Here is a 27,183-nt window from a genome sequence, read left to right as displayed (position 1 = left end):
TGATTTTCTTTAATTTTAAAATAAAAAATTAATATTTACTTGTCAAAATTAAGGCAGTACAGACAACAAGGATTTACTGTGCAGCACAGGAAACTATATTCAATATCTTTAATAATCTATAAGGGAAAAGAGTAAAAAAAGAATATACACATATACATACATGTGGCCGAATCACTTTGCTATACACATGAAACTAACACAATATTGTAAATCAGCTGTACTTCATTCTTTTTTAATGTGCAAGTCCTAACTCCCAGTATCTATAAATATAAACTTATTGGGCCATAGGATATTTGCAGATTAAAAAAATTAAGGAAATACAAAATATGTAGGGAAAAATGAATCTGCCTTCTGTCAGTTCCTGTAGCCCATTTGATATGTGTATGTATATATAAACATACATGCACATTTCTATGTACCTACAGCCACACACAATCAGTTTTTCCATTGATGGGATCACTGATGCTCGCATCGCACCCTGTCCCTGAGCAGAATTTCACGGACGCCTTGTGTCAGTGACCACAGCTCTGCTCACTGTTTTTAGTGACCTGTAGAGCGTTGCTGTCGTTCAGTTGCTGTGTCGTGTCCAACTCTTCGTGACACCGTGGACTGCAGCACGCCAGGTCTCCCTGTCCATCACCATCTCCCAGTTTGCTCAGACTCATGTCCCTTGAGTCAGTGATGCCCTCCAACCATCTCATCCTCCGTTGCCCCTTCTCCTCCTGCCTTCAGTCTTTCCCAGCCTCAGGGTCTTTTCCAATGAGTCATTTCTTCGCATCAGGTGGCCAGAAATATTAGAGCTTCAGCTTAGCATCAGTCCTTCCAATGAGTATTCAGGGTTCATTTCCTTTAGGATTGACTGGTTTGATCTCCTTGCTGTCCAAGGGACGCTCAAGAGTCTTCTCCAGCACCACAGTTGGAAAGCCTCAGTTCCTCAGAGCTCAGCCTTCTTTATGGTCCAACTCTCACATCCATACATGACTACTGGAAAAACCATAGCTTTGACTATATGGACTTTTGTTGGCAAAGTAATGTCTCTGCTTTTTAATACGCTGTTTAGGTTTTTCATAGCTTTTCTTCCAAGGAGCAAGCATCTTTTAATTTCATGGCTGCAGTCACTGTTCACAGTGATTTTTGAGCCCAAGAAAATCAAGTCTGTCACTGTTCCATTTTGTTCCCCATCTATTTGCCCTGAAGTGATGGGACTAGATGCCATGATCTTAGTTTTCTGAATGTTGAGTTTTAAGCCAGCTTTTTCACAATTTTGAACCAGTCCATTGTTCCATGTATGGTTCAGACTGTTGCTTCTTGACCTGCATACAGGTTTCTCAGGAGGCAAGTAAGGTGGTCTGATATCCCCATCTGTTTAAGAATTTTCCACAGTTTGTTGTTATCCACATAGTCAAAGGCTTTAGTGTGGTCAATTAAACAGAAGTAGATGTTTTATCTGGAATTACCTTTATTTCTCTGTGATCCATCAGATGTTGGCAATTTGATCTCTGGTTCCTTTGCCTTTTCTAAATCCAGCTTATACATCTGGAATTTCTCGGTTCAGGTATTATTGCAGCCTAATTGAAAGATTTTGAGCATTACTTTGCTGGCATGTGAAATGACCACAATTGTACGGTAATTTGAGCATTCTTTGGCAAAGCATTTCTTTGGGATTGGAATGAAAACTTATCTTTTCCAGTCCTGTGGCCACTGCTGAGTTTTCCAAATCGTCTGGCATATTGAGTGCAGCACTTTAACAGCATCATCTTTTAGAGTTTTAAATAGGTCAGCTGGAATTCCATCACCTCCACTAACTTGTTCATAGTAATACTTCCTAAGGCTCACTTGACCTCACACTCCAGGATATGTGACTCTAGATGAGTGACCATATCATCTTGGTTTTGTGTGTGTGTGTGTGTGTGTGCGCGCGCGCACGCTTAGTCGCTCAGTCCTGTGTGTGTGCGTGTGCGCGCGCGCGTGTGCGCTTAGTCGCTCAGTCCTGTCCGACTCTTTGCGACCCCATGGTCTGTAGCCCACCAAACTCGTGTGTTCATGGGGATTCTCCAGGCAAGGATACTGGAGTGGGTTGCCACACCCTCCTCCAGGGGATCTTCTCAATCCAGGGATCAAACCCAGGTCTCCTGCTTTGCAGGTGGATTCTTTACCATCCGAGCCACCATAGTACGGCTTCCTAAGGCCCACTTGACTTTACACTCCAGGATTGCTTGTTCTAGGTAAGTGACCATATCATCGTGGTTATCTGGATCTTAAGACCTTTTTTGTATAGTTTTTCTGTGTATTCTTGCCACCTCTTCTTAATCTTTTCTGCTTCTGTTCAGTTTAGTTCAGTTCAGTTGCTCAGTCATGTCTGACTCTTTGCGACCCCATGAACCGCAGCACACCAGGCCTCCCTGTCCATCACCAACTCCCGGAGTCCACCCAAACCCATGTCCATTGAGTCGGTGATGCCATCCAACCATCTCACCCTCTGTCATTCCCTTCTTCTCCTGCCCTCAATGGTTCCTGGCATCAGGGGCTTTTCCAATGAGTTAGCTCTTTGCATCAGGTGGCCAAAGTATTGGAGTTTCAGCTTCAACATCAGTCTTTCCAATGAACACCCAGGACCGATCACCTTTAGGATGGACTGGTCGGATCTCCTTGCAGACTCTTAAGAGTCTTCTCCAACACCATAGTTCAAAAGCATCAGTTCTTTGGCGCTCAACTTTCTTCATAGTCCAACTCTCACATCCATACATGACCACTGGAAAAACCATAGCCTTGACTAGACAGACCTTTGTTGGCAAAGTAATGTCTCTGCTTTTCAATATGCTGTCTAGGTTGGTCATAACTTTCCTTCCAAGGAGTAAGCGTCTTTTAATTTCATGGCTGCAGTCACCATCTGCAGTGATTTTGGAGCCCAGAAAAATAAAGTCTGACACTGTTTCCACTGTTTCCCCATCTATTTGCCATGAAGTGATGGGACCGGATGCCATGATCTTAGTTTTCTGAATGTTAGGTTCTTGCCATTTCTGTCCTTTACTATGTGTATCTTTGCATGAAATGTTCCCTTGGTGTCTCCAGTTTTCTTGAAGAAGTCTCTAGTCTTTCCTGTCCTATTGTTTTCCTCTATTTCTTTGTATTGATCATTCAGGAAGGCTTTCTTATCTCTCCTTGCTATTCTCTGGAATTCTGCATTCAGTTGGTTATATCTTTCCCTTTCTCACTTTTCTCAGCTATTTAAAAGCCCTCTTCAGACAGTCACTTTGCTTTCTTGCATTTCTTTTTCTTTGAGATTGTTATGGTAACTGCCTCCTGGTCAGTGTTATGAACCTCCGTCCATAGTTCTTGAGGCACTCTTGTCTGCCAGATCTAATCCCTGGAATCTATTTGTCACCTCCACTGTATAATCATAAGGGATTTGATTTTGATCATGACCTGAATAGTCTAGTGGTTTCCCCTGCTGCTGCTGCTGCTAAGTCACTTCAGTCATGTCCAACTCTGTGCAACCCCATAGATGGCAGCCCACCAGACTCCTCTTTCCCTGGGATTCTCCAGGCAAGAATACTGGAATGGGTTGCCATTTCCTTCTCCAATGCATGCATGCATGCTAAGTCGCTTCAGTCGTGGCTGACTCTGTGCGACCCCATGGACAGCAGCCCACCAGGCTCCTCTGTCCACGGGACTCTCCAGGCAAGAACACTGGAGTGGGTTGCATGTCCTTCTCCTGTGGTTTCCCCTACTTTCTTCAATTTAAGCCTGAAATTTGCAATAAGGAGTTCATGATCTGAGCCACAGTCAGTCCAGGTCTTGTTTTTGCTGACTGTGTAGCGCTTTTCCATCTTTAGCTGCAAAGAATATAATCAATCTGATTTTGGTATTGACCATCTGGTAATGTCCATGTGTTGTCTCTTGTGTTGTTGGAAGAGGGTGTTTGCTGTGACTAGTGTGTTCTCTTCGCAAAACTCTATTAGCCTTTACCCTGGTTTATTATGTACTCCAAGGCCAAACTTGCCTGTTACTCCAGGTATCTCTTTTTTTTTTTTTTTTTTCCAGGTATCTCTTGACTTCCTACTTTTGCATTCCAGTCCCCTATGATGAAAAGAATATCTTTATTTTAGTTCTGAAAGATCTTGTAGATCTTCATAGAACTGTTTGACTTCAGCTTCTTTGGCAGTAGTGGTTGGGGCATAGACTTGGATTACTGTGATGTTGAGTGATTTGCCTTGGAAATGAACCGAGATCTTCTGTTATTTTTGAGATTGCACCCAAGTACTGCATTTTGGACTCTTTTGTTGAGTATGAGGGCTACTCCATTTCTTCTAAGGGATTCTTGCCCACAGTAGTAGATATAGTGGTTATCTGAATTAAATTTGCCCATTCCAGTCCATCTTAGTTCACTGATTCCTAAAACATCAATATTCAGTCTTGGCCATCTTTTGTTTGACCACTTCCAATTTACCTTGATCCACGGACATAACATTCCCAAGTTCCTATGCAGTTTTGTTCATTACATCATCAGACTTTACTGTCACTACCAGACACATCCACAGTTGAGCATCATTTCTGCTTTGGCCTCTTCATTCTTTCTGAAGCTATTTCTGTGCTCTTCCCCATGGCATATTGGACACCTACTGAGCTGGGTGGGGGGCTCCTCTTCCGGGGTCATATCTTCTTGCCTTCATAGGGCGCTTGAGGTAAGAATACTGCAGTGATTCGCCATTCCCTTCTCCAGTGCACCATGTTTTGTCAGAACTCTCCACCATGACTCGTCAATCTTGGGTGACCCTGCATGGCATGACCCATAGGTTCATTGAGTTACACAAGGCTGTGATATGACACTGGAAGATGAGCTCCCCAGATCTGTAGGTGTCCAATATGCTACAGGGGAAGAGCGGAGAAATAGCTCCAGAAAGAAAGATAATTGGATTAAAGATTTACTGAGTATGGCCCTGCCCACCAGAGGAAGACGCAGTTTTCCCCAGAGCCAGTCCCTCCCATCAGGAAGCTTGCACAAACCTCTTATCCTCATTCATCAGAGGGCATACAGAGAAGCAAGAACTACAATCCTACAGCCTCATAGAGCATTACATTTAGCAATTTAGCTGTTTGGGATATTTTATGATATTTGTGATTTTTACTATTAAAAATAATACAGTAATAATACCTGTGTTTACACTTCTGTGTTCTTCTGTGAGTATTTGGGAATCGAATTTTTTTAAAATTTTATTGAAATATAGTTGATTTACAACGTTGTGTTTAATTTTTGCTGTACAATATAGTAACCAGTTATATGCATATATATACTTTTCCCTTATGGTTTGTCACAGGATATTGAATATAGTTCCCTGTGCTGTGCAGTAGGACCGTGTTGTTTATCCACCCTGTTTGCATCTGCTAACCTTGAACTCTCAGTCTCTCCCTCTCCCACTCCCCTCCCCCTTGGCAACAAGTCTTTTCTCTATGTCTGTGAGTCTGTTTCTGTTTCATAGATATGTTCATTTGTTTTGTATGTTATTTTATTATTATTACTATTATTTTTTTATTGGAAGATAATTGCTTTACAGAATTTTGTTGTTTTCTATCAAACCTCAACATGAATCAGCTGTAGGTATACATATATCCCCTCCCTTTTGAACCTCCCTCCCATCTCCTTCCCCATCCCACCCCTCTAGGTTGATACAGAGCCCCTGTTTGAGTTTTCTGAGCCATACAGCAAATTCCCATGGGCTCTCTATTTTACACATGGTAATGTCAGTTTCCATCTTACTCTCGCCATCCATCTCACCCTCTCCTCCCCTCTCCCCATGTCCATAAGTCTATTCTCTATCTCTGTTTTTCCATTGCTGCCCTGTAAGTAAATTCTTCAGTACCATTTTTCTAGATTCCATATATATGTGTTAGAAAATGATATTTATCTTTCTCTTTCTGACTCACTTCACTTTGTATAACAGGTTCTAGGTTCATTCACCTCATTAGAACTGACTCAAATGCGTTCCTTTTTATGGCTGAGTAATAGTCCATTGTGTATATGTGCCACAGCTTCTTTATCCATTCATCTGTCGATGGGCATCTAGGTTGCTTCCATGTTCTAGCTGTTGTAAACGGTGCTGCAGTGAACAATGGGATACATGTGTCTCCTTCAATTTTGGTTTCCTCAGGGTACATGCCTAGGAGTGGGATTGCTGGGTCATATGGTGGTTTTATTCCTAGTTTTTTTAAGCAATCTCCATACCATCTTCCGTAGTGGCTGCATCAATGTACATTCCCACCAACAGTGCAAGAGCATTCCCTTTTCTCCACATCCTCTCCAGAATTTATTGTTTGTAGACTTTTTCATGATGGCCATTCTGACCAGTGTGAGGTGATATCTCATTGTGGTTTTGATTTGCATTTCTCTAATAATGAGCAATGTTGAGCATCTTTTCATGTGTTTGTCAGCCATCTGTATGTCTTCTTTGGAGAAAGGTCTGTTTAGGTCTTTTTCCCTCTTTTTGATTGGGTTGTTGGGTTGTTTGTTTTTCTGGTATTGAGTATATGAGCTGTTTATATATTTTGGAAATTAATCCTTTGTCAGTTGTTTCATTTGCTATTATTGTCTCCCATTCTGAGGATTGTCTTTTCAGCTTGCTTATAGTTTCCTTTGCTGTGAAAAAGCTTTTAAATTTAATCAGGTCCCACTTGTTTACTTTTGTTTTTATTTCCGTTACTCTAGGAGGTGGGTTGCAGAGGATCTTGCTTTGATTTATATCATTGAGTGTTCTGCCTATGTTTTCCTCTTAAGAGTTTTTATACTTCCTGGTCTCACATTTACGTCTTTAATCCATTTTGAGTTGATCTTTGTGTATGGTGTTAGGAAGTGTTCTAATTCATTCTTTTACATGTAGCTGTCCAGTTTTCCCAGCAACATTTATTGAAGAGACTGTCTGCCCCATTGTATATTCTTGCCTCCTTTGTCAAAAATAAGGTATCCATAGGTGCATGGGTTTTTTCTGGGCTTTCTGTCTTGTTCCATTATTCTATATTTCTGTTTTTGTGCCAGTACCATACTGTCTTGATGACCATATCTTTGTAGTATAATCTGAAGTCAGGAAGGTTGATTCCTCCAGCTCCATTCTTCTTTCTCAAGACTGCTTTGGCTATTCGAGGTCTTTTGTGTTTCCATATGAATTGTGAAATTTTTGTTCCAGTTCTGTGAAAAATGTCATTGGTAGTTTGATAGGGATCGCATTGAATCTGTAGATTGTGTTTGGTAGTGTAGTCATTTTCACAATATTGATTCTTCCTACCCAGGAACATGGAATATCTCTCCATCTGTTTATGTCATCTTTGATTTCTTTCATTAGTGTCTTATAATTTTCTGTTACAGTTCTTTTGTCTCCTTAGGTAAGTTTATTCCTAGATATTTAATTCTTTTTGTTGCAGTGGTGAATGGGATTGATTCTTTAATTTCTCTTTATGATTTTTCATTGTTAATATATAAAAGTGCAAGTAATTTCTGTGTATTGATTTTGTATCTACAGCTTTGCTAAATTCACTGATTAGCTCTAGTAATTTTCTGATACTATCTTTAGGGTTGTCTATGCACAGTATCATGTCATCTGCAGTGAGAGCTTTACATCTTCTTTTCCGATCTGGATTACTTTTATTTCTTTTTCGTCTCTGATTGCTGTAGCTAGGACTTCCAGAACTATGTTGAATAATAGTGGTGAAAGTGGACACCCTTGTCTTTTTCCTGATCTTAGGGGGAATGCTTTCAGTTTTTCACCATTGAGAGTAATGTTTGCTGTAGGTTTATCATATATGGCCTTTACTATGTTCAGGTAGGTTCCTTCTGTGCCCATTTTTTGAAGTTTTAATCATAAATGGGTGCTGAATTTTGTCAGTCTTTTTCTACATCTATTGAGATTATCATATGGTTTTTATCTTTCAATTTGTTAATGTAGTGTATCACATTGATTGATTTGCATATATTGAAGAATCCTTGCATCCCTGGAATAATTTGATCATGATGTATGAGCTTTTTGATGTGTTGCTGAATTCTGTCTGCTAAAATTTTGTTGAGGATTTTGCATCTGTGTTCATGAGTGATACTGGCCTGTAGTTTTCCTTTTTGTGTGTTATCTTTGTCTGGTTTTAGTATCAGGGTGATGGTGGCCTCATAGAATGAGTTTGGAAGTGTTCCTTCCTCTGCAATTTTTTCAAAGAGTTTTGGAAGGATAGGCATTAGCTCTTCTCTAAATGAACCGTGAACTTCCAGATGTTCAAGCTGGTTTTAGAAAAGGCAGAGGAACCACAGATCAAATTGCTAGATCATCGAAAAAGCAAGAGAGTTCCAGAAAAACATCTATTTCTGCTTTATTGACTATGCCAAAGCCTTTGACTGTGTGGATCACAAAAAACTCTGGAAAATTCTGAAAGAGACGGGAATACCAGACCACCTGACCTGCCTCTTGAGAAACCTGTATGCAGGTCGGGAAGCAACGGTTAGAACTGGACATGGAACAACAGACTGGTTCCAAATAGGAAAAGGAGTACGTCAAGGCTGTATATTGTCATCCTGCTTATTTAACTTCTATGCAGAGTACATCATGAGAAACACTGGGCTGGAAGAAGCACAAGCTGGAATCAAGATCACCGGGAGAAATATCAGGAACCTCAGATATGCAGATGACACCACCCTTATGGCAGAAAGTGAAGAGGAACTAAAAAGCTTCTTGATGAAAGTGAAAGAGGAGAGTGAAAAAGTTGGCTTAAAGCTCAACATTCAGAAAACTAAGATCATGGCATCTGGTCCCATCACTTCATGGCAAATAGCTGGGGAAACAGTGGAAACAGTGTCAGATTTTATTTTTTGGGCTCCAAAATCACTGCTGATGGTGATTGCAGCCATGAAATTAAAAGACACTTACTCCTTGGAAGGAAGGTTATGACCAACCTAGACAGCATATTAAAAAGCAGAGACATTACTTTGCCAACAAAGGTCCGTCTAGTCAAGGCTATGGTCTTTCCAGTGGTCATGTATGGATGTGAGAGTTGGACGGTGAAGAAAGCTGAGCGCTGAAGAATTGATGCTTTTGAACTGTGGTGTTGGAGAAGACTCTTGAGAGTCCCTTGGACTGCAAGGAGATCCAACCAGTCCATCCTAAAGGAGATGAGTCCTGGGTGTTCATTGGAAGGACTGATGTTGAAGCTGAAACTCCAATACTTTGGCCACCTGATGTGAAGACTTGACTCATTGGAAAAGCTCCTGATGCTGGGAAAGATTGAGGGCAGGAGGAGAAGGGGATGACAGAGGATGAGATGGCTGGATAGCATCACCGACTTGATGGACATGAGTTTGGTAAACTCTGGGAGTTGGTGATGGACAGGGAGGCCTGGTGTGCTGTGATTCATGGGGTCACAAAGAGTCAGACATGACTGAGCGACTGAACTGACTGAACTGAACTGAAATATTTGAAAAAATTCTCCTGTGAAGCCACCTGGTCCTGGGCTTTTGTTTTTTGGGAGATTTTTGATCACAGCTTCAATTTCAGTGCTTGTAATTGGGTTGTTCATAATTTCTATTTCTTCTTGGTTCAGTCTTGGAAGATTGAACTTTTCTAAGAATCCGTCCATTTCTTCCTGGTTATCCATTTTATTGCCATATAGTTGTTCATAATGGTCTCTTATAATCCTTTGTTTTTCTGCATTGTCTGTTGTAATCTCTCCTTTTTCATTTCTAATTATGTTGATTTGGTTATTTTTTTCTTGATGAGTCTGGCTAAGGGTTTGTCAATTTTGTTTATCTTCTCAAAGAACCAGCTTTTAGTTTTATTAATCTTTACTATTTTTTCATTCATTTCTTTCTCATTTATATGATTTATTTCCTTGTATTAATTTTTTTATTCTTATTTTTCCACTTGTTTTAGGTGTAGAGTTAGGTTGTCTATTCAATGTTTTTCCTGTTTCTGGAGGTCGGATTGTATTGGTATAAACTTCCCTCTTAGAACTGCTTTTGCTGCATCCCATAGGTTTGAGTTGTCGTGTTTTCATTGTCATTTGTTTCCAGAAATTTTTTTATTTCCCTTTTGATTTCTTCAGTGACCTGTTGGTTATTTAGAAACATGTGTTGTTTAATCTCCATGTGTTTGTGTTTCTTACAGGTTTTTTCTTGTAATTGATATCTAGTCTCATAGCATTGTGGTCGGAGAGGATGCTTGATATCATTTCAGTTTTCTTAAACTTACTGAGGTTTGATTTGTGACCCAGGTCTGTCTTGGAGAATGTTCCATGAGCACTTGAGAAGAAGGTGTATTCTTCCGCATTTGTATGGTGTGTCCTGAAGATATCAATGAGCTCTGTCTCATTGAATGTATCATTTAAGACTTGTGTTTCCTTATTAATTTTCTGTTTTGATGATCTGTCCACTGGTGTGAGTGGGGTTTTACAGTCTCCTACTATTATTGTGTTACTGTCAATTTCTCCTTTTATGTCTGTCAGTGTCTGTCTTACGTATTGAGGTGCTCCTATGTCAGGTGCATAGATATTTACAATTGTTATGTCTTCTGCTTGGATTGATCCCTTGATCATTATGTAGTGTCCTGCCTCATCTCTTGTAATCCTCTTTATTTTAAGGTCTATTTTGTCTGATATGAGGATTGCTACTCCAGCTTCCTTTTGCTTCTCATTTGCATGGAATATATTTTTCCATCCTCTCACTCTCAGTCTATATGTGTCTTTAGGTCTGAAGTGGGTTTCTTGCAGACAGCATATATAGGGGGCTTGTTTTTGTACCCATTCAGCCAGTCTCTGTCTTTTGGTTGGAGCATTTAATCCATTTTCATTTAAAGTAATTATTGATATATATGTTCCTATTGCCATTTTCTTAATTGTTTGGGGTTGATTTTGTAGATCTTTTTTCTTCTCTTATATTTCTTGACTATATAAATCCTTTTAACATTTGTTGTAAAGCTGGTTTGGTGGTACTGAATTCACTTAACTTTTGCTTGTCTGAAAAGCTTTTTATTTCTCCACCAATTTTCAATGAGATCCTCACCGGGTACAGTAACTAACCTTGGTTGTAGATTTTCCCCTTTCAGTACTTGAAATGTATCCTGCCATCCCTTCTGGCCTGCAGGGTTTCTGCTGAAAGATCAGCTGTTAGGCGTATGGGGTTTCCCTTGTATCTTACTTGTTGCTTCTCCCTTGCTGCTTTTAATATTGTTTCTTTGTGTTTAGTCTTTGTTAGTTTGATTAGTATGTGTCTTGGTGTGTTTCTCCTTGGGTTTATCCTGTATGGGACTCTTTGTGCCTCTTGGACTTGATTGACTATTTCCTTTTCCATGTTTGGGAAATTTTCGACTATAACCTCTTCAAAAATTTTCTCATCCCCTTTTTCTCTTCTTCTTCTGGGACCCCTATAATTTGAGTGTTGGTGCATTTGATATTGTCCCAGAGGTCTCTGAGACTATCCTCAGTTCTTTTCATTCTTTTTACTTTATTGTGCTCTTCAGAAGTTATTTCCACCATTTTATCTTCCAGCTCACTGTTTCATTCTTCTGCTTCAGATATTCTGTTATTGATTCCTTCCAGAGTATCTTTAATTTCAGTAATTGTGTTGTTTGTTCCTGTATGTTTATTTTTTAATTCTTCTAGGTCTTTGTTAATTGATTCTGGCATTTTCTCCATTTTGTTTTCAAGGTTTTTGATCACCTTTACTATCATTATTCTGAATTCTTTTTCAGGTACTTTGCCTATTTCCTCTTCATCTATTTGGACTTCTGTGTTTCTAGTTTGTTCCTTCATCTGTGTAGTATTTCTCTGCCTTTTCATTATTATTTTTTAACTTACTGTGTTTGAGGTCTCCTTTTCCCAGGCTTCAGGGTTGAATTCTTTCTTCCTTTTGGTCTCTGCCTTCCTAAGGTTGGTCCAGTGGTTTATGTGAGCTTTGTATAGGGTGAGATATGTGCTGAGTTTTTTCGTTTTGTTTGTTTGTTTGTTTTTCCTCTGATAGGCAAGGCTGAGTGAGGTGTAATCCTGTCTGCAGATGAATGGGTTTGTATTTTTGCTTTGTTTGTTGTTTAGATGAGGCGTCCTGCACAGGGTGCTACTGATGGTTGGGTGATGTGGGTCTTGTATTCAAGTGGTTTCCTTTGCGTGAGTTCTCACTATTTGAAACTCCCTAGGGCTAGTTCTCTGTCAGTCTAGGGTCTTGGAGTCAGTGCTCCCACTCCAGAGGCTCGGGGCTTGGTCTTCAGTGTCATCTCAGAGGGCCCGGATGGAGGAGGACGTGCAGGCCAAAGCCCAGGGGCTTGTAACACACAATCTGGGGCGAGTTCCCACACGGATGCTGGAGGTCCTCAAACAGGGGCCTGGACTAAAGGCAAACACTGTGTCTCCTCTCCTCTAGACAGTGGTTCATCCAAGTGTGATCACCAGACCTGCAGCCTTGGGCTCCTGTGAGCATGTGTTCTGGAAGTAGCTTCTGGCCTCCCTGTGTTGTATTTTAGATTCCACATACAAGTGACGTCATATGGTGTTCATTCTTCTCTGTCTGACTTCGCTTAGTATTATAATCTCTAGGTCCATCCATGTTGCTGCAAATGGCATTATTTAATTCTTTTTAATGGTTGAGTAATATACCATCGTGTGTGTGTGTATATATATATATACACACCATATCTTTTTAATCCTAAAATGGCTTTTTTTTTTTTTTAAAGTAGAGTAAGGTAGAGTGGAAAATCTTACATAAAGGTGAAACTGACGTAACGACATGGCATAGAATTCTGTCTTTTTTAAATTGAGGTGAATTCACATAACATAAAATTAACCATTTTGAAGTATACACTTTATCGGTATTTAGTATTTTCACTGTATTGTGCAACCACCACCTCTATCTTATTCCAGAGTATTTTCATCAGTTAAGTTCAGTCACTCAGTCATGTCTGACTCTTTGCGACCCCATGAATTGCAGCACGCCAGGCCTCTCTGTCCATCACCAACTCTCGGAGTCCACCCAAACCCATGTCCATCGAGTCAGTGATGCCATCCAACCATCTCATCCTCTGTCGTCCCCTTCTCCTCCTGCCCCCAGTCCTTCCCAGCATTAGGGTCATTTCCAATGAGTCAACTCTTCACATGAGGTGGCCAAAATATTGGAGTTTCAGCTTCAACATCAGACCTTCCAATGAACACCCAGGACTCATCTCCTTTAGGATGGACTGGTTGGATCTCCTTGCAGTCCAAGGGACTCTCAAGAGTCTTCTCCAACACCACAGTTCAAAAGCATCAATTCTTCGGCACTCAGCTTTCTTCACCGTCCAACTCTCACATCCATACATGACCACTGGAAAGACCATAGCCTTGACTAGACGGACCTTTGTTGGCAAAGTAATGTCTCTGCTTTTTAATATGCTGCCTAGGTTGGTCATAACCTTCCTTCCAAGGAGTAAGCGTCTTTTAATTTCATGGCTGAAATCACCATCAGCAGTGATTTTGGAGCCCCCAAAATAAAGTCTGACACTGTTTCCACTGTTTCCCCATCTATTTGCCATGAAGTGATGAGACCGGATGCCATGATCTTAGTTTTCTGAATGTTGAGCTTTAAGCCAACTTTTTCACTCTCCTCTTTCACTTTCATCAAGAGGCTTTTTAGTTCCTCTTCACTTTCTGCCATAAGGGTGGTGTCATCTGCATATCTGAGGTTATTGATATTTCTCCCAGCAATCTTGATTCCAGCTTGTGTTTCTTCCAGCTCAGTGTTTCTCATGATGTACTCTGCATATAAGTTAAATAAACGGTGACAATATACAGCCTTGATGTACTCCTTTTCCTATTTGGAACCAGTCTGTTGTTCCATGTCCAGTTCTAACTGTTGCTTCCTGACCTGCATACAGGTTTCTCAAGAGACAGATCAGATGGTCTGGTATTCCCATCTCTTTCAGAATTTTTCACAGTTTATTGTGATCCACACAGTCAAAGGCTTTGGCACAGTCAATAAAGCAGAAATAGATGTTTTTCTGCAACTCTCTTGCTTTTTCGATGGTCCAGCAGATGTTGGCAATTTGATCTGTGGTTCCTCTGCCTTTTCTAAAACCAGCTTGAACATCTGGAAGTTCACAGTTCACGTATTGCTGAAGCCTGGCTTGGAGAATTTTGATCACCCCACAGGAAAACCCTGTATCCAGTAATCAGTCAACCTTAATTCCTTCCCTGACCCCAAACCCTTAGCAACCACAGGTCTTTATTATTACTCTTATTATTTTATTGAAGTATAGTCAAACCAGTCAATCCTAAAGGAAATCAACCCTAAATATTCATTGGAAGGATGGATGCTGATGCTGCAACTCCAATACTTTGGCCATCTGATGCGTGAAGAGCCAACTCATTGGAAAAGACCCTAATGCTGGGAAAGACTGGGGGCAGGAGGAGAAGGGGGCGACAGGATGAGATGGTTGGACCAACTCAATGAACATGAGTTTGTGCAAACTCCAGGAGATAGTGAGGGACAGAGAAGCCTGGTGGGCTGCAGTCCATGGGGTTGCGAAGAGTTGGACACGACTGAGCGACTGAACAACAAACAACAATAGCTGATTTACAGTGTTGTATTAGTTTCAAATTCACAGCAAAGTGATTCAGTGACACATATACATCCTTTTTCAGATTCTTTTCCCATATAGGTTATTACGGATTACTGAGTTGAGTTCCCTGTCCTATATAGTAGGTCCTTGTTGATTATCTGTTTTATATTTAGTAGTGTGTATATGTTAAACTCCTGAGTTATTCCTCCCCACCACAGTTCCCCTTTGGTAACCATAAATTTGTTTTTGAAATCTGTGAATCCTTTTTTGTTTTGTAAATAAGTTCATTTGTATCATATAAAAAATTAGATTCCATATATGAGTGATACTATGTGATATTTGTCTGTGTCTGACTTAGTATGATAATCTCTAGGTTCATCTATGTTGCTGCAAATATCATTATTTTTGTTTTTTTTTGAATGGTTGAGTTATATTCCATTTGTGTGTGTGAACGACATCTTCTTTATCCATTCCTCTGTCAGTGTGTCAGTGTTTCATTTAGGTTGGCAATCATAATTTTGCCTTTTCCAGAATGTCATAGAGTTGGAATCATACAGTATGCAGCCTTTTCTCATTGACTTCTTTCACTTAGTATTATGTATTTAAGGTTCCTCCATGTCTTTTCATGGCCTGATAGCTTTTTTTTTTTTGAGGCTGAGTAATATTCCATTGTCTGGATGTGTAACACAGTTTGTTTATCCATTCACCTACTAAAGGACACCTTTGTTGCTTCCAGGTTTTGGTAATTATGAGTAAAGTTGTTACAAACATCCATATGCAGGTTTTATGTGGATATGTTTTCAACTCCTTTGGGTAAATACCAAGGGATGTGATTGCTGACCCTGTGGTAAGACTGGGTTTAGTCTGTGTCTTCCAGAGTGGCTGCCCCGTTCTGCATTTCTAGCCACAGCGAATGTGGGTTCCTGTTGCTCTGCATCCTCAACACTCGGTGTTGACTTTGGCCGTTCTTGTAGGTGGGTAGTGGTATCTCGTTTTAATTTTCAGTTTCCTAGTGACATGTAATGTGGAACTTGTTTCATATACTCATTTGCCATCTGTATCTTCTTTGGTGAGGTCTTGGGCCCATTTGTAAATTGAGTTGCCTATTTTCTTAGTGCTGAGCTGTAAGAATTCTTTGCATTATCAGATTTGTCTCTTGCAAGTATTCTCTCCTGGTCTGACTTCTCCTCTCTTCCTCTTGACATTGTCTTTCACAGAGGAGAAGTTTTTCGTTTTATTGAAGTCTGACTTACCATATTTTTCTTTCAGTGATCATCTTTTTCCATATCGTATTGGCTATTGTGAGTCTTTTGCTTTCTATGTAAACTTTAGAATCACTTGTTTGCTGTTTTCTGATAATTTAAACCCTTCTCTTTGTCTTTGGAGTTTTGCACTTGACTGCGCTTTGTGTCCATATTGTTGTTCAGTCCCTCAGTTGTGTCTGCCTCTTTGTGACCCTATGGACTTTTGTAGAGCTTTCTGAATCTGTAGTTTGGTATCTTTTTCATTTTTGCTAAAAAAACCCCCAAACCCTCAGTCATGATAATTCCTTTGGACAGTGGCTGCCCCACCCATGTGGACCTTGGCTTAAACACCTCTGAGATGGGCTCACGCTCTACCCAGAACGCTCGGCCACTCTTCTCTACGTCCTGTCTTGTTCCCCGGGTGCTGCATTCTGAGTCTTCCTCCTGATCTCCTGTCCAGTTTATTGATACACTATCCTTCCATAGAGGACAAAGCCCCTCCGTTGAGCTTTAATTTTCAGTACTGTACTTTTTATTACTTCAAGTCCTATCTGGTTCCTTTTCAAATCCACTGCAATACTTTGTATAGCTTTTTATCTCCAACAAGTATTTCAAACCTGCCCTTTAAACAATGTAAGCATGATACAGTTTTTATCTGGATCTGCTGATATCCCAAGTCTTTGAATAGTCCATTTCTTCTGTCTGTTGTTTCTGCTCCTCACTGGGTTCAGCAAAGACAAACCTGCGTTAGCGTCAAGGGGTCAAGGGTCACCTTCGAAGGCAGGGCCTTGTCCTCAGTTTCCTCGTCTGCTGTCCAGCCCAAGCGTGAACAAGTGCGCGGAGATGATGGCTCACATCCGCGTCACCCTGGCCTACAAGTAGGAGGCCTGAGGGTAGTGCTGTGAGTCATACCTCCAGCCAGTGAGTTCAAGCTGACGTGAACGTCTTCAGGGCTAAGGTCATGTCAGGATCGCTTCAGCTAAAGTCGGACACATTTATACTGTCATTTTCATTGAATAACATCTGTTGTGAGCCAGATGCCTACAGAGTGCTGCTGAGGACTATCTATCAGTACAGTTGACTTTGAACATGGGTTTGAACTGTGTGGGTCCACTCATATGTGGATTTTTAAGAAAATAACTGTGAACTCTGGGACTATATGATCCACAGCTGGTTGAATCACAGATGAACCACAGATATGGCGGAACCATGTGTACAGAGGGCTTAGCCTAAATTTTGTGCAGATTTTCAATTGTGCAAAGGATTGTTGCCCCTGACCCCTGTGTTGTCTGAGGGTCAGCTGGGTTTCCTCGCCACCTGAATACCTCTGATAAGCACTCCCGGTGCAGAGCAGAGTGTTCAGTGTGTCAGATGTCATGTAGTGTCCAAGATCTGCTTTCAAATACTGCAACCTCAAAACAAAAATACTGCCATCTCCCCAAATTCTGGGAGCTATATGAAATAAAGCTGGCAGAGTGTTAATAACTGCTGAAGCTGGGTTCTTTATACACAGGGGCTTCACTGTACTCCTGTCTCAGCTGTTGGGAACGTTTGACAATTTCTCAATAAGAAGTTGGCTTTGCCTCTTCCAAGTGTGCCATATGGCTTCCTGGGACCGCTTTTTCTCTGTGTCACCCCAGGCCGACGTGATGGTGGACAGGGTTCCACGCTGCCCGGTCTGCTCTGGCGTCACGAAGCCCGACATTGTGTTCTTTGGGGAGCCACTGCCTGAGAGGTTCCTGCTGCATCTGGTTGACTTCCCCATGGCAGACCTGCTGCTCATCCTTGGGACCTCCCTGGAGGTTTGTCAGCAGGCCTGGTGGTGCACAGATGTGTGGCGAGGGGGCTGGCGAGACAAGGCAGAGGAAGTGAGGGCTGGTGGGACACTCTGGGGCCCTACCTTTGCAATATGAGTGGATTCAACATGTGAGGAAGCAGTGGTGTTCCAGGCCCAGACAGCAGCAGTCTGCGTGGCAGGACGGGGAGAAGGAAGGTGTCCAGAGTGTGGGTGGGCACGATGCGTGAGGGCAAAGGAGATGTCAGGCAGGAGCAGGCTTCTAAGGTCACATCTATCACAGAGACCGATTTTCTGTAGAAGCAGTGAAACCAGGGGTGTATGTGGTCATCCTTAAGATCAGAGACATCTGGAAACAGGATGAATTGAGCACATGTCCAGGAGGCTGAGCATAGTCAGACTTGGGGACTGAGAGATGGCAGAGAGGAGGAGCGCTGGACTTAGAGCCTGGCGTCTCTTCGAGGACTGAAGAGGGACCTCCTGTGGGAGGTCAGGGCCTCTGCTGAGGAGTCTGGATTGGGGTTGCTGAATTCAGTTCTGCACGCGTGTTTGAGGTGCTTAGGAGGTGCGTCTGGACCTGACGCTCAGGAAGCTTCTAAAGGCTGTGATGAGACCCTGAAGGCACTGTGCCTGACGGGATTCAGGCACCACGGGGGCAGAGGGGCCAGAAAGGCCTGTGTCCAGGCCTCCAACCAGCCAGAGACCCAGAGCTGTGTGTGTTTCCCCCGAGTTTGCCAGGCCCTGTGGGAGCAGGTGCATCAGGAACCCCTCAGTGGCAGTCCCTCTGCGGGATCGGGGACTTGCCCTCAGGGAGCAGGAACAGAGAGATGAGCTGTCACATCGCTGGTGAGCCGGGAGAAGACAGCGCGTGGATGGGGAGGGCAGGTGAGATGGTGTGGATGAACTTCAGCACGGAGACCTGCAAGCGCCAGGAGAGGCCGAAGAGAAAGGGGTGTGGATGAGAGGGAGGCTCAGTGAGGGGGACGCGAGGCTGTTGGAACCAGGCAGCAGGAGCGCTGCCGCACAAGTGAAGCGGGTGCTGGGCGTTCTCCACATCCAAGGTCTCACCTTGGTCAGTCCACCTCCAGGGCCTCAGGGGCTGTGGCACAGAGGTCCTGAGGGCCTAGGAAAGCGAGTACCCTGCTCCTCACGTTTGGGCAATTTTTTAGGTGGAACCTTTTGCCAGCTTGTCCGATGCTGTGCGGAGCTCAGTGCCCCGACTGCTCATCAACCGGGACTTGGTAGGGTCCTTGGCTAGGAATCCTCGGGGCAGGGACGTGGTCCAGCTGGGGGACGTGGTCCGCGGTGTGAAAACGCTGGTGGAGCTTCTCGGCTGGACAGACGACATCCAGGACCTCATCCAGAGGGAGACTGGAAAGGTATGGCCTGCCGCGCAGTCACAGGAGGGGTCTCTTCTGCTCCAGGGTCTGGTCAGCCTGGAGCAGAGCCCTGGTTGGCTAACACTGTCACAATAACAGGTCATATTGCTGTGAACTCTGCACCAGGCACTGTCCAGGCCGTCTGTGTGCTCATTAATGGGCTGCTGTGATCCTTATTCCTTCCATTTAGACATGAAGAAATTGCCACCTTGTGCCTGGTCTGAGTGGCAGATGAGAGTCCAGGCACACGGGGCTGTCGTTCTACAATCACCACACTTCAGCTGTCTTTGTACCCGAAACTGAAGGAGCACCACACAGCTTCAGGCTAAGATGTGGTTCTCAAGTTCTTTGAGTATGGGATGATGCCTTTAGGGCAGTGTGCGAGCCATTGACTTCTCTACTGGCGGCAGGAAGCCAGAGCCTTCATTGCTCTAGCTGTCAAACCTCCTACAAGTGAAGCTTCCCACGAGAATCAGTTAGCATGTACAGCCTTCATGTGAGGGGTTCTTTTCTATAGGGGGCAGCATTAAATGTTGAAGTCTGTCTCTCAAGAGGATTGTTTATCATTACAGCCAGGTGTAACACTGCCCAGAGTGGACTTCACCAGAGAATGCTTATGTTCTAGTCTTGGGAAACCTCCCTACCTTTGGCTGTGCCTGCCTTAGGGCTTTAGCACCATGGGTCGGCCCATTCCTTTCATCTCCACTGGCAAAAGCCCCTAGCCTCTGGCTATAGGCTATTTTCTTACCAATTTGGACCAAAGTGAGAATATGAGGCTTTCTAAGGCGATGAGAACTTGCAGTTATATTGTTTTCATGGAGTTAGACAGTATTGCCTTTCAATCGAGTTTGGCTCTTAGGGATAAGCTACAGAATGGTGTCATTTCTCAACTCATTGGAGGAAATGAAGACCATCAAGTGTCTGTCACATTGCTGTACCACCTAATGGAAGTCCAGCTAACACAATGCTTTCACTTTGCATCTCCAGAGGAACAGTAGCAGATGCCTCACTCGCAGGGGAGTCGAGGTCTTGGTCATTCACTTGGCAGCTTACACAGGGGCCTTTCCTTACCTAGGGACTGACTTCCTGCTTTCATATCATCACAAGTAGCCGCTGTGGGCTTTTGGAATTAGTCCTACACGATTTGACCTGTGCCATTTTCTAGTTCAGAGAAATTTGTGTAGTGGGTTACGATTTTAGGGGTTTGTTTATTTTAAAAGAGTTGCTGCCCAAGAGTAAACACCAAGGGGTGAATGGAAGTGAAAGTTGGATCCCTCTTCCGAATAGTGAATGTTCTTGAGCACGTAAGCCTCAGTATGTCTGTATCGGTTACTTAAGCAAAGCCCTACTTTTAGCCACCCAGTTTTGCCCAGCTCTGCTTGGCATTGTCTTAACTTGGTTGAGGAGCATTTGTGGACAGAAAAGCTTCCATTTTATGAAAGTTTGGTTCCAGGCCCTCACATGTGACCAGTGTGTTTTCAGTAACCGATTTCCTCTTTGTGTTTCAGTTTGATGGCTGGGACAGACTGTGAGGGATGCCTTTCACACCAGAGGTTACTTGGGAGTCACTGCCCATTTCCGATGAAGACTTCTGCCTGAAGAACAGCTCGGGCACATTTACAAATTTCGGCTGAACCAGAACACGCGACCTGAGGCTGCCCCTGGAGTGGCTTCCTGGGTCGTAAACCCTGTGCACTCAGGGTCACTCGTCATGGATGTGAAGGCACTGCCTGGGCTGACTTTGCTGTTTAAGAGCTTCACTCTGCTGAAGCTCTTAATGTCAAAACCTTTCTTCTGATGGTGAATCTCTTGAACTCACACTGCCTAGAACCCCAGGCTGGAGTCCATCTGAAGGGAGGATCAACATCTGTCCACCTGGGGTGAGCAGCCCCAGTCACCTCCCAGGAGTGGGTCTGGGTCCCAGGTAATGCACTAGAGTCTTCTAGCACCTTGGCCTCTTTAGTAGGTTTATTTTTAGTCTGTCCTGCTTTTCTGGCATGAAATAAATTTTAATATAGAAACTGGGCATCCCTTCATTTTTGTCACCTAAAAGGGACAGGAATGTGGGAACTTGGGGCTGTGGGTGTTTCTCCTCCACTCCCTGAGGACTGAGATCTGTCCCTGAATTCACCCACAGGCCCTTCAGAGCACCCAACACACCCTTGTCCCTGATGCCTTTCACATCAACCCTAGAAACTCATCTGTTTCAGACCATTCTAGCAGCCTTCCCCCCACCAGGCCTTCTTCCACTAATGCTGCTTGAATTAACCTCTAAGACAGAAGGCATTGCTCACTTGTTATAACAGCCACACTGCTGTTTGGGCAGAAGCTACTGTGATCTTCCTGCTTTTGTACAGGCCCAGGCCCGGCTCCTGCCCCTCAGTGCTCCCTTCTTCTTGAAGTCTTATCTCCCCATTGGATCCCTGGGCTAGAGCCCCCCGGAGCAGATTTCACTGACAAACTGCTCAGAACTGGTGGCCTAATACATGAATGGTCGTCCAGGAAAAGTGCTGGATTTTAAGAAAGACATAATTCTACTTCTACTTAACGTGCCTTTACTTGATATTCTGCACATATATTCACACACACGCATGCGCACGCACACACTCTTGCCTGGAACTCTTATTTCAAAAAGATGTTTTCATGAAGCTCTGTGGTGCACGACAGAAATCTAGACTTATGGTTTCAGGAGAGACATTTTCCTTCATATGTTTAATGCTCTAAGCCAGCAGGAAGGATTGAGATTCTGAGCCACTGATAACTTGGGCACTGAGCCAGGACCAAAAATACAAGACGCTACCAGCTCTGCACTCAGTGGGGACAAACACAGCAGATCAGAAGTGTGTTTCTGGCATTAGCATATCAAGTTCCAGCAGGTTCTCTACCCTGTGGAGTGCGGCGCTTGATAACACCAGCTCTGGGCCAGCTGTGCCCCTGCTGCCTGCCTGCTTCCTCGCTCAGTCCCACCCTCCCAAATGCATGCACGCTTCTGCCTTCAGTTAGCCCCTGCCCTCGGGCACACACAAAAGAAACCACTTCATTTACAGAAACAAAGACTGGGTTCCCAGAGTTCTAGCAGGACAAGAGCCTCACAGTCCTACAGAGAAGAAAATGGACCAAAGGCAAATCATGAATAGAACTTTGGAAGTAAAGAGAAAGGGACCTCCAAGCTGGAGGGAGGGGCGTAGCTTCCCCACGTCCTGGCCCCAAGGACATCTCTGGAAGCAGCACCGGTTCTGAAGGGGAGCAGAAGAGCGGCCATTCTCAGTCAGGGTCCGAGTCAGGGTCCGAGGAGAGCTGCCCCTCCATGGTCTCACACATGGCATCCTGCAGGGATGTCAGCTGACCCCGGGGACTCATCCCCATAGGCTGGATGACCCTGTGCCTGTGGGAAGAAGGCATGGTAGGGATGGGAAAGGGGCCTGGCAGGTGGAACAGGGGTCCTGCTCACCCCTGGCTGTGACCTGCTGCTCCACCAAGCTGCTCCTATTTACTGGGGAAACCTGGATGGGAAATGTCTCAGTCAGGCCTAAATCCTAATCGCTCCCTATACTTTAAGATGTTAGGGAGTCTCTTACTGTCTCTGGGCCTCAGTTTTCATCAGTTGGAAAATGGACATAATACTTACCAGCCCTACCCTTTTGCTAGAGAACTTTCTAAGACAGAGGATTTCCAACGTTAGTAATGCCGTGTTACCAGACCCTCAATCCCACTCTGATCCCACCTGCTCGGCTCGCACGACAGGGCATGGGTTGTCCTCCTCTGTCCCAGCTCTGGGCCCTCCTTGCCATGGCACGTACCTGGAAAGCTTGTCAAACATGTTCACCAGCTTCATGGCCTCATGCTCCTTCTGCTCCTCTGTCATGCCCTCCATGGGGTTGGGTGGCTTTTCCTCTACTCTTCCAGTCACTGGGTTTATGCTGTTTCACAAGAGAAAGGTGTGGGGAATGCATTAGTGATTCCACGACATGAGGGCTGTGTGGGGTGGGTGGAGTTCCCATTTTCCTGCCTGGGCCTGGAATGGCAAGAAATTCACTCTCTTGGGTGCAGGGAAGACAAGGCAACTGCAGAAGGACCTTCCTCCAGGAGCAGCAGGTAACCAGCTCCTGCTACCTGGCCTACCTGGTCCCCCACATCGGTCAGACCCTTTCAGCCTGTGTTCTCAACGGAGCACCCTGGTGTCAGAATACGTGTCCCTTAGCACAGAGACCTGATTCTGCAAGGTTCTGCCTATCGGTCGCCCTCATGCCACCCACCCTGCAGGCTCAGACGGGTGTGGGAACAGGGATGGGGCTTGAGGGGGGGTCTCAGCACAAACCTGGCCTTGGCTTCCTTGTACTCGTCCGTGTCTGTGTCCTCGTCCTCCGAGTACTGGCCCTCAGGCCGGCCCCCTGCCATGAGGCCCCGGGCAGCCAGGAGGCCGGCAGCATTTCCGTAGCCCGTGTACTTGATGAACCGGGGCACTGAAGGTCAGGGCAGAAATCAGTGTGGAAACATGGCGGCGGAGGGGCTAGAGAGGGGCGGGCCGGGGCCGGTGCCCCACTCACCACTCTCGGAGCACAGGACGAACAGGAACTCGGCTGCCACCCTCTTCACGTCCGTGTCCAGGTGCGTCATGAGGCGAACCAGCTTGTTCCGCAACAGCTCCCCCACCTCAGGCCGGGTCCGCACATCCCGCAGCGGGGGCAGCACCTGAGGAGGCAGCTGTCTCTAAGCCTGGGCCTGGAGGACCAGGGCCTCCAACCAGGGCCCGGCCGCAGCCCGTCTGCCCCATACCTGGGCCTTCAGGAACTTCCTGGCGGGGCGGTGCATGCGGGCACACTCCGTCAGCACGCTCAGCACAGGGGCCACGCTCTCCTTCAGCCTGTGTGTCTGCAGAGGAGCCTCTGTCAGCGGACTGTGCCCCCCTTACTCAAGGCCAGGGGGCTAGGCACATGCCCTAGATGATCCTGGCGGGAGCACTCGGGAAGTGGCCCCAGCTGAGGGACCAAGAGCGAGCCGTGGGTGTCTGTATGAGCTTCAAAAAGAACAGGCACAGACTAACGCGGAAGGTCTGTGTACGTTGGGGCAAATCATTTAACTACTTTCCCCACCTTTAAACGAGAGGGGGCGGAAAACAGCGTGTTTCAAGCCATTAGCGCCACCAGCACACAAGACAGCTCACAAAGTACACAGGCCCTGCTGCATCTTAAGCCTGTCACACTCTAGCCTGCACGATGCCTGCGAACTCCCAGAGAAGCTGGTTAGAGTGCCGGCCAATCAGCGTCCCGTGGGGCAGCTGCAGGAACCAGGGAGCCGCCGGCCCTTAAGGTCCTGTGGGTCCTCTGAGGGAAGCCAAGGCGCAGCTGGTGCTCATCTCCGAGGGCCGCTCGTGCCCAGTGACATTCGGAGTCTAGGGTCACAAGGAAGGATGGGAGGGTGGTGGCGCCTCCGGGGGGGGGGGGCTTCTCAGGACCCCTCAAGAAGATTCACAAAGAGATCAGAAAAATGAGTACTTTGCCAGATTCTGAAAAATTATTTCCACAGACTTCTCAGGGAGGAAGGGCTGGCTTGACCATGGAGAAGCTGGAGGCACTGCCTGCATCACACCGGGGGGCTGATCGCCCCTCACCAGCGTGGGCAGCAGAAACACAGTGACCACAGGAGCTCGGACAACCTGGGCCAGAGCCACAGCAGTCCCCCTGCCCACCTGCTGAAGACGCTTCTCCATGAAGCTGAGGAGGACACGAATCACATCCATGTTCACTCCCAGGAACTCCAAGGAACCTTCACGTGGCTCCAGGGTGAGAAGAACATCCAGACACTTGAGAGGCAAGTTCCCCAGGAGGTTCACTGTGTGGCTGGGGACAGACGGAAAGGGGCACCTGGTCAATCCAACCCCTGCTGCCACCTGCTGGGGCCATAACTGCCGTGAACCAGTGTCTGGGGGCCCGGCAGAACCAGGGGCTAGAGCTAAGAGCACCACTTCCTGCAGATGCCCAGCCGACCGCGCATCTAGGTGGAGGCCACACAGGCAAAACTGAGCACCTCCCCAGGCAGAGGCCACCAAGAATGGAAGTGAAGGGGCACACTACCCTACCGACACCAGTGTCCGCCGCCCCTACCCAAGGCCCCCGGCACAATCCTGCCTTGGACTCACACCTCCGATCCTCGACTGTTAAGTGCTGGAGCTCCCCAGAAACACACTTTTGTCTGGTCCCACCCAGATGAAGACTCTCTAAGGCTGGGAACCACCACAGAGACCTGTGAGCAGACCACCCCCATTCCTCCCCACCACCCCGCATGACAGGCACTCGCCTCACCCGTGGAACTCCTCTGTGTGGTCTTCAGCAGCAGCAATCATCACACAGTGCCGCAGAAGGGTCCCCAAGTGCCGGTATAGGGCAGTGTCTTCCTGACCAAACAGACAGGAGTTCCTGTGAGAGAGCCCCACTGGCCCCCACCCACTGCTGCCAACTGAGATTCTACTTTCTGGACGCCCCTGCAAGACCACATGCATTAACTATGCTTCTCTACTGTACACCCCGGTGCTTGTCCTCTCCCACAAGACCTCAAAAGAACTCTCTTGGTTAAGAATGTTAATAGATCCCCTTCGGACACAGCTGCTCTGTGCTTCAGCCCCACACTCTGTCTCACCATGAATAATCTCATAGCCTCCCCTCCACACCACACAGCCCTCCAGCCAGGCTGCAAGAGCCAGTTATGTTCCCCAACTCCCTCAGAAAACTTCCATGAGACCCGTCCAAGATGGGTGCTCCCTGCTACTCTCGACTGGCTCAGCATGCCTAATCCAGAAACTTGAAAGAACCCAGCAAAGAAGCATGTGCAGGAAATGTCCAAGTTGTTAAAACTCCACCCACAGGTTGAGGTCAGCCCTCACCTCATCCACCTCCCTCTTGATGGAGTCGAAGGTGATGTTGAAGAGCACTTTGAGGATCTCCATGGCTCGCTCAGTCTCCTGAGGAGGCAGGAGCTCAGGGTGCGTCTCGCCCTCAGTCATTCCCAATGTCAGCTCCAGCGCCCTGGTCAGCAGGCGCACTCCCTGCAGCTCCTGAAACAGCTGCTGGCGCACGTCGGTGCGGAGTGCAGTTAGCAAGAAGAGAAGACGCAAGTCAAAGAACTGGACGTCGTGCGGGAAGCTGCTCTGGTGGTACAGTCCTACCCGCTCTGCAAGCCTCACCACCAGCCCCGCCTCTGCTGCCAGCACCTGTGCCCTGGGGCTGCTGTACACGAGGTTGCACAGGCACTTAAGGGACTCAAGCACAACATCCATGTTCAGCGGCTCAGGGACCGACCCCTGGGAGGCGGAGATGCCAGCATAGCAGGCAAGAGCCTGCATGCTCCGGCGACTGGTGAAGGAGTCCAGGCAGCTGCGGTCCCTGGACAGGATGCGGACGCTCTGCAGCCAGATGACGCGGCGGGAGGGTGGCAGGCCCTGCTCCAGGACCGAGACAAGCAGCTTCGCCAGTCTCTGTGGGCAGGGAGAAGAGCCGTTCCACCAGGTCCTTGTACCCGGGCCACCCAATCATGCCCCTCTACCTCCGGTGAGCACCCACCTTCCTATCCTCCTGTTGCGCATCATCAAACATGAAGCTCTGGGAGTTCTGCAAAGAAACCCAGAGGCTCAAAAAGCACAGGCCCACCGCGACAGAACCCGGGTTCCACGGATGGGGGCGTGAGGCCGAAGGCACCGCTATAAACAGACCCCACACACCAACCAGCACCCTAGCAACTCCTCAGAGAGTCGGGGTTCCTCCCCATCGCTCTCCCTTCCACCCTCAGCCCCTTGCCACGCTCACCACTCTCGCCGCCCCTCCTGCCGGCCACGCGCACGGGCCCCACCCGGCCCCACCTCTCTGCACGTCCCAAGTCTACAACTCCCGCTCACCTCCCGGTTGTACGCGCGCAAAACCTCCATAACCACGTCCTCCTCCCCCGTCTCCAGGGCATCCGCAACTGCCCGGGGCTCCATGGCACCTCCAGGACCCGATGCCAGGAAAGCCGGAGGATCCCGGCTTCGCGATTCCGGGCCAGCGTCTGCCCGCCCCGCCCAGGCTCGGCGCGCGGGGGAGGCCGGGACGGGGCGTGCGCGGCGCCGCGGGGCGGGGCTTGGACTGCGCGCAGGGGAGGCCGGGACGGGGCGGGGCGCCGAGCTCTCTGGGCTGCGCGGCGCCTTAAAGGGGCGGGGCCTGGGCTGCGTGCGCGGCGCCTTAAAG

At 46.3% G+C, this 27,183-nt stretch overlaps 2 protein-coding genes across 26 annotated transcripts in view; one reads left to right on the top strand and one right to left on the bottom strand.

Annotated features, from left to right (window-relative positions):
- SIRT3 (sirtuin 3) overlaps nucleotides 1-20,988 on the top strand; it is a 32,094-nt gene extending 11,106 nt beyond the window's left edge. For 19 of the 22 annotated variants that reach the window (XM_081536044.1, XM_081536051.1, XM_081536046.1 and 16 more), the window contains 3 exons: nucleotides 17,434-17,595; nucleotides 18,758-18,967; nucleotides 20,476-20,988. In XM_081536044.1, the coding sequence (XP_081392170.1) occupies nucleotides 17,434-17,595; nucleotides 18,758-18,967; nucleotides 20,476-20,499 (396 nt within the window). In that variant the 3' untranslated portion in view covers nucleotides 20,500-20,988. Of the gene's footprint in view, nucleotides 1-17,433; nucleotides 17,596-18,326; nucleotides 18,474-18,757; nucleotides 18,968-20,475 lie in introns of all 22 variants that reach the window. The other 3 variants (XR_014067319.1, XM_081536035.1, XM_081536037.1) reach the window with 3 other exon arrangements.
- Nucleotides 20,989-21,505: 517 nt separating this feature from the next.
- Nucleotides 21,506-27,025, bottom strand: RIC8A (RIC8 guanine nucleotide exchange factor A). Of its 4 annotated transcripts, XM_081536025.1 has the most exons (11): nucleotides 26,856-27,025; nucleotides 26,524-26,571; nucleotides 26,175-26,438; nucleotides 25,848-26,027; nucleotides 25,270-25,361; nucleotides 24,657-24,807; nucleotides 23,744-23,839; nucleotides 23,515-23,659; nucleotides 23,286-23,430; nucleotides 22,768-22,887; nucleotides 21,506-22,352 (listed from the first exon to the last, which is right to left on the bottom strand). In XM_081536025.1, exons 1-11 carry the CDS (start codon nucleotides 26,937-26,939, stop codon nucleotides 22,232-22,234), a joined length of 1,446 nt encoding a protein of 481 aa, XP_081392151.1. In that variant the 5' UTR covers nucleotides 26,940-27,025; the 3' UTR covers nucleotides 21,506-22,231. The 4 variants fall into 4 exon arrangements, with proteins under 4 accessions (XP_081392151.1, XP_081392149.1, XP_081392150.1 ...); XM_081536023.1 differs by having other exon boundaries at nucleotides 23,515-23,677; nucleotides 25,848-26,438; XM_081536024.1 differs by having other exon boundaries at nucleotides 25,848-26,438.
- Between the last annotated feature and the right edge of the window lie 158 nt (nucleotides 27,026-27,183).

Source organism: Giraffa tippelskirchi, chromosome 10 (assembly GCF_054371585.1).
Source record: "Giraffa tippelskirchi isolate mGirTip1 chromosome 10, T2T-mGirTip1v1.2.pri, whole genome shotgun sequence".
Taxonomy (NCBI): domain Eukaryota; kingdom Metazoa; phylum Chordata; class Mammalia; order Artiodactyla; family Giraffidae; genus Giraffa; species Giraffa tippelskirchi.
Note: the sequence above shows the minus strand (reverse complement) of the source record. Positions and strands in the feature narration are given on the sequence as shown.